At 38.6% G+C, this 13,128-nt stretch overlaps 1 protein-coding gene across 10 annotated transcripts in view; it reads right to left on the bottom strand.

Annotated features, from left to right (window-relative positions):
- ANKRD26 (ankyrin repeat domain containing 26) overlaps window positions 1–13,128 on the bottom strand; it is a 59,491-nt gene that overhangs the window by 12,388 nt on the left and 33,975 nt on the right. For 9 of the 10 annotated variants that reach the window (XM_075147054.1, XM_075147072.1, XM_075147099.1 and 6 more), the window contains 11 exons: window positions 11,860–12,043; window positions 11,228–11,374; window positions 9,010–9,963; window positions 6,904–7,056; window positions 5,755–5,930; window positions 5,460–5,553; window positions 4,502–4,579; window positions 4,026–4,160; window positions 2,842–2,954; window positions 2,295–2,436; window positions 167–448 (listed from right to left, as the gene is read on the bottom strand). In XM_075147054.1, coding sequence (XP_075003155.1) covers window positions 167–448; window positions 2,295–2,436; window positions 2,842–2,954; window positions 4,026–4,160; window positions 4,502–4,579; window positions 5,460–5,553; window positions 5,755–5,930; window positions 6,904–7,056; window positions 9,010–9,963; window positions 11,228–11,374; window positions 11,860–12,043 — 2,458 coding nt within the window. Of the gene's footprint in view, window positions 1–166; window positions 449–2,294; window positions 2,437–2,841; window positions 2,955–4,025; window positions 4,161–4,445; window positions 4,580–5,459; window positions 5,554–5,754; window positions 5,931–6,903; window positions 7,057–9,009; window positions 9,964–11,227; window positions 11,375–11,859; window positions 12,044–13,128 lie in introns of those variants that run through there. The other variant, XM_075147138.1, reaches the window with a different exon arrangement.

Here is a 13,128-nt window from a genome sequence, read left to right as displayed (position 1 = left end):
AAGCACTCTTGCCCAACCATATTCCCTTCTCCCACTGCCCTTCAGGAAAGACAGAAGGACAGCACTAACACACAGAATCAGGCACCAAAAATAAAATACTAAAAAATGACGACCACAACAAAAGTATATAATAGAGACTACAGACACAAGAAAGAAATTCACATACCTGCAAAAATAGATTGACTTCTTGTAGTTTTTGTCTTATTTCTTGTCCGGCTCGTTCTTCCATCTCTCTTTTATATTGTTCTATTTGGCTGTGATCCACCATGTTAGTCTCCAAATGATGTTTGAGGTTAGCCACCTCTTCTTTCAGCTGGCATTTGCTCTTCTCCAGTTTTTCATGGTTCCCACGCATGGTGGATAGCTCTTCTCGCAAATCCTGATTTTGTGCTTCTAGCTGCATGCATTTTTTAGACTCTATCTCCAGCTGCTGGGAAAGTTCACCAACCTGTAGAAAGCAAAAAAAACCCCAGGTACTCAGAGGGATCTAAAATTAGTCAATTCTGTGAAAATCCGTGAAGGGGTTGGACGTTGAGACTATATTTGTCATCTGCTGACTCAGTATTAAAACCAAAGTGAAACCAGGCTCTTCTTTTAAGACAAGAACAGCTTTCACATAATTTCTGATAGGACCCCTCGGGTTTCCATCCTTTCTCAGGTCTTCTGCACTAGGTCACAGATCAAGAGGTACCAAACTAGCAGCATTTCACCCATAGGGCTAGGTTGAAAAGCACTAGGGCTATTCTTCCGTGAGATGCTCATATGCTCACAGGAAACCAAACATACCCATACCTAGCCACTTTCTGGTTTCATCAGAAACAAGATGTATCATGCTTTAGAGGAATTTTTACATGCTGTTACCACAGTCAAAGCTTCATTACAGAACTGACAAGACAAGAAACAGATACTCTTTTTTCCATTACACTGAGAGGTTTGTAAATAATGGTTCAGAACACAGTTTTTACAGCAGTGGTGGAGGAAGACGTATTCTCTCTAGGTCAAAGCTGCAGTTATTTTCAAAAATTTGCAGGAAATATCAGACTTTCAATAGGTCCCAATGGTCAACTACAGCTCCTTCCTCCTCTTCCCCCCTCCAGAAACATTCCTTTTCTATACCTATTGAACATAAAACATGATGTCCTGTCTTTTATTAAAAAGAAGTAGAGGAAACTAGCATAGTAAACACTTGAAAGAGTCTCTAACAGAAAGTAGAAATTTTAGACTTTTTTAAAACTGCCTAAATGTAATGTCCTTCCCCGTCACTCAAAATAACTCTTCCAACAGAAACACAAAAATGCTAACTTTTGGACTGAAAATGAGCCACTGCAAAGGCAGTTGACTCATTCTACAATACCTTCTAAACATGAACGTAGCTCTGAAACATGTCTGCTTTAGCAACAAATCTGAGTAACGAGCAGAGAAGTAGATAAAAAGTTAAATGCTACTGAACAGCCAGAGCAACCTCAAAAGCACTTCTGGGAACTCTACTTCTGGGTGCCCATGACAAGGAGAAGATGGGCTGAGACAGCTACTAGTGAGCAATAAGTTACAGAACTTTTTCTGCATCACCTCACTGCATCGAGCCCTGAGAAGCAATGACACCATTTAGAAAAGCAAAACCTGAACTGCCTCCTCCTCAACTCATGCCTAAGACACGGCTCAGGGGATGATCTTGGGCAAAACCAACTTCATACAGTTGTTCAAGTTATGGCGGTGTTACTCCCCTCTCTTCCTGGGAAGGAATTAATCTGTCAGACCTAGAAGATGCTGCCACAGTTTCAAGCTGCAGCCAGGCCTGTGCTGGGCCATGTTGCTCTCAGCCCTGGCCCTCACCCATGGATGTGACGTCCTGGTTGGACTGCAGACCTGCGCGTTCACTATGGACTGGCCTGGTGATCTGCACTCTTGGCTGACGCTGCTTACTCTCACTGGACCTGTTCTGCTCTTTTTGGTGAAGGCCTGTGGGACTGTTCCCTGGCCCGTGAGGTCACGGACCCTGCTGCAACTCTCAGCTCGCCCTTCCTCCACAGGACAGCTTGCCCTTCATGTGCCCTTGCAGATACCGATTTGCACATAATGTTTTCATCTTTACCCATGATGATAACTACATTAGTATTAGCTATAGTCATCTACTATTGTAACAGTAGGAGGAGCATGAAGAAAAGTCAATCAATTCCAAAATACAGCCAAGAAAAAAAAACAACAACATGAAAAGAAGTATTGGGAAAGAATAACACAGGTTTCAAAATAAAAAAAACACCACCACCAAAAAACCCAAAACAACCAGAACTCACCTTTGTTCTTAATCTACCAACTTCATTGACCATTTCAGAATACCTGTTCTTCATTTCTCCCTGCAAATTAAGCTGGGACTCTCTCTCTCTCCCCTCATACATCCTGAGTTTCTTCATAGCTCTGTTCAGAAGCCTCTTCAATCTGCACAGCAAATTAGTCAAGAAAACAATGAAGCAAAGCAACAACTGGCCTTTTTCACATACTCTCATGTAAAGAGCGCAGACATGGCTTGCTTCACCGCTAATGTGCTTGACATACCAGGAATTACTGAGAAAAACCAGTATTCCTGTGCCACATATCACTTGGAGGGTCCAAATGTCACCCGCAAAGGTTTTCCTTCCCTCCCAGGAAAACCACAGGGAAACCTACATTTGCAGTTCTTTTGGCAACTATTGAAAAATACAGATTCACGCACAGAAGGACCTTGCAGGAACTAACATGGGGCTTCAATTTGCTCACAGTTATGTACACCTATTTTTACGTTAAAGTTCAGTAAAGCTTGACTTCTACTGAGGGATACCTCTTCACCACACTAAAAAGCCATACCTCTTACAGTCTTTCTGCAGTTCAATGTTTCTTTTCATTTCTTGGTCCAGACGCAGTTCGACTGGGCGTTTCAACTCTACCAGCTTTTTCACTTTCTTTCTTTCACTCTCACACTTTCAAAATAGAAAAGATACATGACACACAGAGCATAGGAACAGTATCTACATGCAGTATGTGCATCTAGCGTTCTCCACAGAGAAGCTGCAGTACGTCTCTATCTGTTAGCCAAGTTCCACAGAACACCAAGAGACAGAACTCATGAGAACACTTAATCACTTCAGGTTTCACATCAAACAGGCCAATTTTTAGGCCAACCTAACAACAGAAACAGATGCCCCCACTGAAGCAAAGACCACCCTCTTCTAATGCTTCAAGGCAAAAGAGTGGAAAAGATGCTGGAGAACACTTTCGGCAGTTCCTCTGCTCATAGCAGGGATTATGTAGGTATGTGCATCATGGGAGAGCATAGGTCAATCTAATGCTTCCATGGCCTCTTCAACGACTAGCAGACAGGGGCTTGAAGAGGAATTTGATCTTCTGGAAATCTTCAATGTTTTATTCCCCTCTGCCATTACCTCCATCTCTTCTTTGTGGGTATTTACTTATTCACATGTTGTTCTTCCTCTTGGTGTTTTCTCAGCCAAACTAGAGGAGAGCTAGTGGCTGTTTTGACTTTGTACTTCCATTTTTCCTCTATGGAAAACGAGAAAAGGGAAAGACTTCCCCTTGGAAACTGGCAGCTATTTCTTGTTTCCCAAGCGCTAGTTCATTTGGCCAGAATTCCTTCAGTACGTTTTTCTGCAAGACTTTTAAGCTCCTGCTACCCTGAAAACATGCAGCAGCTCCTCCATACATTGCACTGGAAACATGAAGCATTTTAACCCTGCCCAGAAACCACAGAAGATGACCAGAAGGAATCCAAGGAAAGAACTGGGGAACTGCAGCCTTGCTCCATGTGCTCAACTAATAGCAAACCACACTGGGAACTCTTCCGAATAGAACCATTCCAGAATTTACACAAAAATACCCAGCTAGCTTTTATTCGCTTCCTGGATGATCCCCAAATCACAAAAGCCTGAATGGCAGGAACAACAGAAAAAGTCGAGTATGTAAGAACTCGACGAAAAGGTGAACATGGTTCTTCTGGGCATTGGCTAGGTGTCTGGAGAATTTTCTGGGCTCACCTGTTCCACGAGTTCAGCCTTTTCCCTGTCAAGCTGAGCAACACGCTCTTCAAGGTGGGATCTTGACTTCAATTGCTCTTCCCACATGCTGTGAGAGTCCTTTGATGTCAGAGCCAGCACATTCTGCTTTTGCATCTGTGAAAGCAACAGTGGCAAAAGAAAAAACCAAGAAGGCAGCTAAGCACCACACAGCCACTTGCTCACTCCCCCGTGGTGGGATGGGGGAGAGAATTCATCAAAGGAATCATGCTGATGAACACAAGTATCTTGCACACCACCACACAGATACAAAACAGAGCAGCAGGGGAATGAGGAAATTTACAGCCTTTTCCCTTGAGGATGCCTTGTGCTAAAACCAGAAGGGTATTTTTGTCAGCTGAACTGCGCCTACACAGCCCACCTGATCTTTCCATCAATTACCTGCATGCAAAAAATTCCAAAACTAAAACAGTCATTCACAGAAGCCAGTCATGCACCTGCTGATGGTGGTGGTCCTCTGCAGCTGCCTGTGTTGTCTGTAAGCCAGTTATCAAGTCTTCCAGGCGGTTATGAACCTACAAAAGCATTGAAAGAAGCAAGGAGACACACTATGACTTTCCAGACTGAAGTTTACACCTCATTACCAAAAATAAATATTACGTACACCTCTTCACTTCTTCATTCCTATAGTATTTACACTCGGCACCAATGATCAAAATGGCCTTAGTTTGATGCCACTGTAAAACTTTCACGTTTTATCACGTTATTTTCAAAATCTCTTCGGCACAACTAGAGTCACAAGAAGAACCCTAGTTCACTGGTTACAATATAAAAGTAATTTGCTTCATACAGGCAACAGATGAAAGCACCTTATCTGAGCTAAAAATCAACCACTGCATAGGGGCACTGGGAAATTCCAAGGCTTGCACTGAGTTCTGCAAATGATGCCACAGGCATTCCTCTTCACTGTTTCATGAAAACAAACACCGAGTGGCCAAAGGAAAAGCACTTCTGCACAGCAAAAGCTCTGGGGAGTATAATTTTTGTTCTAGTCTGATGATGTCAGTCAGGCCTCTGGCACGAAGCACTTGGCATCAATATCCCCTGTGGAATTTCCACAAGTTAAGTTGATGAATACCTTTAATGACACACATTGCAACAAGCGTCTGATGTCAAAGTGGGTCTAAAGCATACAATAGTTATACCAGCGTATTAATATCAAGTCCTTACCTTTTAGAGCGTTAAGTTAGAACTTACTATAGTAGCATGGGAAAACTCTCGAAACCAGAAAGCCGCAGAATGGACCAGGCTGCTTTCCAAGCAGCCTGTATTCAGTAGAACGCAGGAACTGAGTTCCCCTAGGCTCTCCACGAAAACCTCATCTTAAAATTTCCCCACAGAAATAGGTAACTAGGCTCAGGAGCTCACAAAAAGGGAAGTTTATGATCAGCTTACTGAGGCAGAGGCTTGCAGGTCTCTCTGAAGCGCTTCAATCCTATTGCTTTGTTGCTGGACTGTGGCTTCCAATCTGGCATTTTCAATTTCAAGGCTTAAAAAGAAATACAGGTCGTATTATGGAAATCCACCAGAGCACCAATTCTGAAAGAACAGCGTGAAATAACATAATCTAAAACAAAAGCATCCTTCAAAATCGTGTATTAACTTGCTGTGATGCAACAAGGCTATCCTGTTGTCTTCACACAATCCCAGAAAGCGACAGGCACCTTGCTTGACTGTGTTATTCCCTTACCGTTGCACGTGTTCTTCCAGTTGTTTTATAGTAGTATTAGTCCCAGAAGATGCCAACAGGAGGTCCTGCAGTTTCTGTGAAGAAGCTGTTACTTCTCTTTCCTTATTATCCAAGGCAGTCTTCAAGTCATGAACACAATGCTCAGACTGAAGATGCTGTTTTTCCAACTCCCGCAACTGTAAAATCACAGTAAGAATCCACAGTAATCAGGTGAGCTTTTGTAGAGAGGAGTCAACTGCTGCTGAAGAATTCAAGTACTGCATATATCTGCATGTACCCTCTACTCAAAGAACTGTAATTGCTTCAAGTACATCCAAACCTTCACTTCTACTAGCAAATGAACACACACTGTGTTACTTCATCATCTTTTATACTGGCCTCTCCCATCCCTACGCTGATTTCCTATAGCACAGTTCTAAGCACCGACACTGCTCCTTCCACCCTTTCAGTGACTCGTGACACTCTTCGTATCCGCTTGTTTGCTCCTCCATTGAAAATATGAATTAAAAAGTTCATCCTTCTCCTAAAGTGACTTCACAACTCCCTCATAAGGAGATTTAAGATGATTTCTATTTCAGAACTCCGAGGCTTCTATGCTTCAGTTTTTGTAAGAAAGAACGCTGCAAAGGGTGGTCCCTGCCTCAGAAAGTAGCTTACAATTCACTTGCAAGAAGGCCACTTAAGGATAGTAAATTATAGCAGGGGCAAAGAAGGGGGGGAAGAAGAAAAAGAAAAAAAAAAAAAGAGAGAGATGCAGAATAAGTTACAAAAGCATTCAGAATTGACATGTTACCTGGTGGCAGGAGAAGCATTGACAGCATAAAAAAGCCCAAATGCAGTCCACTATTTCTACTATTCTTCAGAAATTAGACAACCTGCTTGGCCAAGCCAAATGCAATAAGCTATAAACAGGTCAGTTTATTTTGCAAAGCACCTTAGCAAATACAAACCTTTGTCCAAGCAAGGATATAGTGTCCTCATGTCAAAGACCTTCCAATCACGGTCACCAAGTTTATAAAACAGTGCAATTCATTCACACATCATTAAATCTATCCAATTGAAGTTTTTTCCTAGGTTTTAGAACAACATTCGCACCTACTTTCAACAGCCACTCTCAGGTTTTTTCATATAGCTACAGACATTACGTACCTTGGTTTTAACCTTTTCCAATTCCTTTTGCAAGCGCAATTTGTCTTCCTCCAGGTCACTGCGGTAGCGTGTAGTAACTTCAAGTGAAGCTTCTGACATAGATTGCTTTTTAAGAGCATCAGCAAGCTCCTGCTGCAGCTGTCTGAGCACACTCTAATGAAACAGTTAAATGAGCATGAAGAAAATTGTAAGAACATGAAATATGCCTTTACTTTAACTTATTTGATTATACAATTAGACCTGTCTTCAGATTGAACTCGAAGGTATGAAATGTTGCCTGCTACCAGCAGGCATCTGCACCGATTATGACCTCTTTTCCTCTTTCTCAGCTGAGCACCTCCAAACTATCAGCAGCTGTTCATGAGGATTTCTGTTTCCTAATATAGGAAAAAGGCCCAAGTATTATTCTTCTTGGGACAATACAGAAGCACACGCTGCAATCATGTATTTTTTTATAACAAAACCCAAAGAAATCCATTGCGATATATGAGCTATAATCTGACTGCAGATATTACTCTGATGCCAAAGGCAGGACTTTGTATTAGATTGTTCTTTTTGCTATTCCTCCATTATACAAATATAATTAAATGAATACATATATCTGAAAGCTCCTTTGAGATACACTTTAAGTGTATGTTGAATCACATCGTCTTGCATTCTTCTTTCCGAGCTCATTTTAGAATAACAGCTGCCTTTATACTGACAGATTAGGTTTACAAAAATCTGGATAGTTCATATATATGTATCTCTCTCTCTCTAGTATCTTCAAAAGGAACATGTTATTTTGGTAGTAAGAATACAAAGCAATTCGCAGATTAAAATGATTGACAGCACTGATGGAGTTCTTTCCTCCTCCCCTGCCCCTCGCCGTAAAGTAACTGACAAATGAAGAATAAGGTGGTTATCTGACACATGCAGATATTTACCTTACTCAAAGATTCTGGATTTGTTATGAAGAAGGAAATGTAATTTTAAATCACTATTTAAATCATTAAGGGAGACAAACCTTACACCAGAGTGTCTAAATACTGAATGTGATTAGTTCCTATTTTCCAGAAAGTAAAGAAAGATTAAACAAAATGGGTAAGGCAGCTTTTAAATCATTGCTCCACCTGGAATTGGTAGAATACTCTATCAATGGAGAAGACCCTACCTACTCCTAGGAACATATATAATGATGCATTATCCCATTACCTATAGCTTTTTCAACTGTCTACCTACACCTCACTCCTATCCCCACCTTTACTTTCTTCCACCCTTTTTCTTGACAAAAACCACCTACATGCAGAAATGGGAGCAACACTTGGTTCACGCATGTTTCAGCGACAAAAAATTATGCTAGTGCTCTGCATAGGAGCATGTTTCATACTCATGTACTATGTCAATTTGCAGAAAGACAGTTTAACTGATTTCCTAATTAGTCTCCTGGCCAGTTAATTAGTGTTTCACAGAGCCAGAAAGAAAGAACACATTTAAATATGGCTACACATCATAAAAATAGAGAAGAAAAAGCTTAGGCCAGTGTCTGAAATGAACTTGTCGAGGAACAGGCAGGCCCCTTGGAGCCCCCAAAACACATGCATAAATTAACACCTAGACACTATTAATACTCTTCAATTTTGATAACAACTTATGAAGAAGCGATTTTTTTTCTCTATAGAAGCTTAATATAAGTTCATCCCCCATCTCTTCACTTGTCTGCATCTTCATTTCTCAACCCTTGCATATTGGATAGTTCTTCCTTTTATATCACTCTTATTTATGTCATCAGTGCAATACATATATAAAACCCATCAAATACATAAAACCATTCTATAGGGCATAAAATGGACAAAGGAAAAGAGATGAAAAAACATCTAGAGAAGAATCACCTTTCTTGATCAAAGCTTAGACTTGGATACCTTTTTTCTGTTCTCTGCTCAGATTTGAGCAGTAACATCCTGTTTGCCAAAAACTTCCACAATTCCAACAGAAATACGACAAATTGGAACAAATCAGCATTATTTGGTCCCATGCGTAAAACTTACACCTGGTAGATTTTAGAAACATAAAATAACTTCAAGAACTGACAAACTTTAAATTGTTCTTTCTAAGTGTATACTTTACCTCTCTTTCTACTTTGTCAGTCTCATATTTAAAGACTTGTTCTCTTAAATCAGTACACTTGGCATTTAATTCCTTGTTTCTCTCTTCCACTAGGTAAACTTGCTTTTCAGTATCAGCTCTGAGTTTGTTGAAAATATCATTAAACCGGTCCTGCACATCATTCACTACTTTTTCCTTGATGATGCCCTTGTTCTGCATGTCTTCCAGTTGCTGACGGAGTAAAATGTTTTCACTCTGGAGCTGGGCCAATCGCTCCTGCATGGATTCCTGCTTTATTATAAATTTGCTTACTTGATCTTTCTCAAGTTGTCGAGCATGATCGCATTCCTTTGCCTGACACTGGGCTTGACTTAATTCTTTCTGTGTCATTTCTAAAAGCAATGTTTTTTCTCTGAGCATTTGTTTCAACTGGTGAAGCTCATTTTCTAGACTATTAGCTTTGCTTTCAGCTTTACTCAGCTGCTGAGACAAGCTCTTGTTGGTTTCTCGCACATCAGAGAGGTCGTGATGGAGCTTGTCTTGCAAGCGAAGCCATTCATCACGTTCTCTCTGAAACGTTCGTTCGACATCACTTTTTGATGACTGATGACGTTCAAGTTCTTGAACAGTGGTGTTCAGGCGGGAACGAAATGATTCAATTTCTGTCTCTAGTCTGTCTTTGCTTTCTTTTGTCTGCTCAAGTTTGGAAGTTAGCACTGCAGATTCTGTCTTTAATAAGTTCAGCTGTCCATTGTACTGAAAAACTGTTTGTGTTAAGGCTTCCTCGTTCAGTTTAAGTTCCTTTTTGAGATCTTCGTTTTTTTCTTTCAAGGTCTCATTCTCCTCTAAATATTTTCCTTCTTCCTCCTGGTGCCTAAGTCTTACTTGATCAAGTTCTAGCCTTAGCATAGCAATCTCATCTTGTAGTAACTGATTTTTGAACAACAGATCCTTTTCTCTCTCAGTGTCGGATTCCTGAATGGCGGGGAACATGAAAAAAATAGCAGTTGGGAAATGAATCTACAAAACCACTTCATCATCAAACTGCTTTTTAACATTTCTAATACTGAAGCATGACTTCGAAGATGAGAGTGAAATTTCAGGTAATACATAAGTTACTCTATGAACCCATGCACATGTACAATGTATGCACACACTGGAAGCGTAACATACCTTTTAAAACCTAAATGAACATCCCAAATATACAATGCCTTTTTTTTTTTTCCTTAAACCAGCAACCAAATAATAAAATTATTTAAAATATCTCAAGTATAAAGCTTTTAAAAATGAAAGTGCTTTCTTGTATGTGCATGCCTTTAAAATACTTCCTTTAAGGTTAATTTAGCTGTGTTACAAATCTGGTAAAAACAAGGCTAAAAAGGGTATTTTCCTTCTGGGACATTTAGCAAAATTGCAATAAATATAAATGCTACCTTTCATCTTGTATCGGTTGTTAAATGTCTTTTTAACACTTATCTTTTGTATTACTGAAAGTTAGCTATACAACTCAGTCATCCCTGGAATGCAATAGTCTTGTTATTTCCTGTTTATTATATATATAACTTTTTTCCATATAAACATATTCACCCTACATTTATTGGGCAGCACATCCAAGAACAAATAATTCTTCCAAGCACTGCACATTCTTACTAAATTCAGTAAACTCTCATCAAGTTGTTTTTTTTTTTTAATACAGTGTTTTATGATTGCTTTTTCTCCTCCAATTATTCTAACTCCTACAGAGAGTTTAACTCATTGATGATATTCCTTCATAAAATTTTAGTATGTGGCAGTGGAAAAGAAAGGCATACTTGAAGTAAGTAAGTTTGATAAGGGAATAAGTAATTAAAAAACCCCAACTAATGAGAACACAAAGAGTGAGCATGAAACAACTTTCTGGTCAACCTTGACGTCGTTAGCTAGGTGTTTCACTGCTAGAAACCTTAAGAAGTGATGATAAAATGTGTATGAAATGAAAAATAACAGCTTAAGAAACGGGGTAAATAGTGTCTTCTATTAGTTTCCTACCTGCACATGCAATTCAGGTATGTACAGGACTGATGCTGCTTTCCAGAACTTTTAAAGACATAAGTTAAAACAGGAAAAGTATTTACCCAGTTAAGTTACATTGGTAAGCTGTAAATAATCCATCAAGAAGCAGAAAAAATTATATAAGATTCATTATGACTTTAGAATGAGCATGGTGAAATTTAATTAATTAGAAAAAAAATCTGCTTACCTCTGAATTTTTCCCTATAGTTCTTCTTGTCTCTTCTTCTAGTTCTTTCTGTCTCCAAAGGTGGTTGTTCAAAATTCCTTCTTGCAGGGCTCTGGCACTCTTTTCCTGAGAGAGCTGTCTCTGTGTTTCATCACGCTCTTCTTCAACCTACAGCAATACAATTAAACTACTTGCATCTTGAAAAAAATCAGAGCTAGCAATATTTTCCCATTCTCCTTTGTTTTCTTTCAAATATTTTTGCTTCCCCATAGGTATGATAATCCATCTATAAATAATAAATTTTAATTTTCTTCAGAAAAATTAAGAAGAAATACAGAATGTTTTGTAGTAATTTAGAAAAATAACTCAAAGTCAGGCTTTGCCTGAAATACAAATGAAACCTAAATTTTGAAAAAGGAGAAAAGAAATAATGAACTTGCAAAGGAAAAAAAAAACACCAAACCACCAAAAAAAAAAACCCCAGAACAGTCTACTTGTGAACCAACTGTTCTCAACTGTCCTCAAAATTTGCAATAGTTATCCAATGTTTCTTCCATGAACAACATACCTCCTTCTTAAGGCATACTGTAACACAATGTCAGTTAAAAAGAAGCAAAAAATAAGACAAGTGTTTAACTCACTATTTAATATACCTGTTTCAAGAGCTTTCTCAGCGTTATTAACTCCATTTCTAAATTCCTTGAGTGTAACTCAAGCTGCTGTTTCTCCTCTATCTCTTTACAATATTGATCATCTTTCCTTCTAAGTTTTTCTCTTGTTTTCTCATATAGCGTTTCTACTCTGAGCCTCTTTTCCTCTTCTTGTTTCAAAGTAAATCTGGAATTTAACAGAATAGTTGAGAAACTAAGCACCGATACAAAAAGTAGATACTCCACATTCAGAACTTGCAGAGACAACTTAAGCCATAAAATGTTAAATCTTTTCAGATTTTATACTTTTACTGTAATTTTTAACTTTTTAAAGAAGTCTAACTTCATTCCATTATCCATGGTATCAGTTATACAAGATATGGAAATAAACCATTGAGTGATTTATCACTTATTTGTAAGTAAGTTTACATAGGTAAATATACAGTAGTATGCACATTTCTATAATTCTTAAAAAAATCATCTTCATGTTACAGAAACTTCATTCAAAAGGAGTTCGTTGTCGTATCAGATCAAAGCATCATAAACATTTACTATGATTAATATACATTTTCTTGATTTGCTGAGCATTGACTACAGATTCAGTGATTGCAAGCAGCACACCACTTATGTATGACAGACCCAACAATTTTTTAGCAAGCCTTCTGTAAGTCTAAAGAACTGCTGACGACAGGAAGAGCAAGCAGTTTCTGTTTACTCAAGAATGAGGTCAGTGGTCAAAAATAGATTTAAAAATGCATAGGGTTTAAGCTTAATATGATTCAAAATAATTTTAAACCTCAATGGATCTACATCTGGGAGAAACAATAGCAATTTAATTTTGAAGCTAATTTATAATGAAAGCTTTAGGGAGTGTCAACATCTTTACTATCTTTATAATCAGCAATAAGCACCAACATGGTAAAAAAAGGTCCATGGGGTGTCCATGGTACCCAAACAAGAAAGCAGTTTTAAGTTTGATAATTATTTTGAGTATTTTTTCTGATATCCTTGCAATGGTCAACAAGAAAAAAATCAAGTATTAACATAAGGAAAGAGCTGCCAATTGAAAATCTGCTTTAGAAATTCTGCAAAACAAGTATCAGCAACCACTAATAAATTATTTGAAAGATTGACAGTAACATTTGTATTTGAATAGTTTATACTGCAAGGAAAAAGCTTTGCATATAATTTTTAGTGTAATTCCACAAAAAGTATAGCTTTTATAAGTGTAAAGTTAACATTGCTTTGAGAATTTATGTACAACGAAAATCT

The sequence above is a fragment of the Calonectris borealis genome, chromosome 1 (genome assembly GCF_964195595.1).
Source record: "Calonectris borealis chromosome 1, bCalBor7.hap1.2, whole genome shotgun sequence".
Classification (NCBI taxonomy): domain Eukaryota; kingdom Metazoa; phylum Chordata; class Aves; order Procellariiformes; family Procellariidae; genus Calonectris; species Calonectris borealis.
This window is presented reverse-complemented; position numbering and strand designations above follow the sequence as displayed.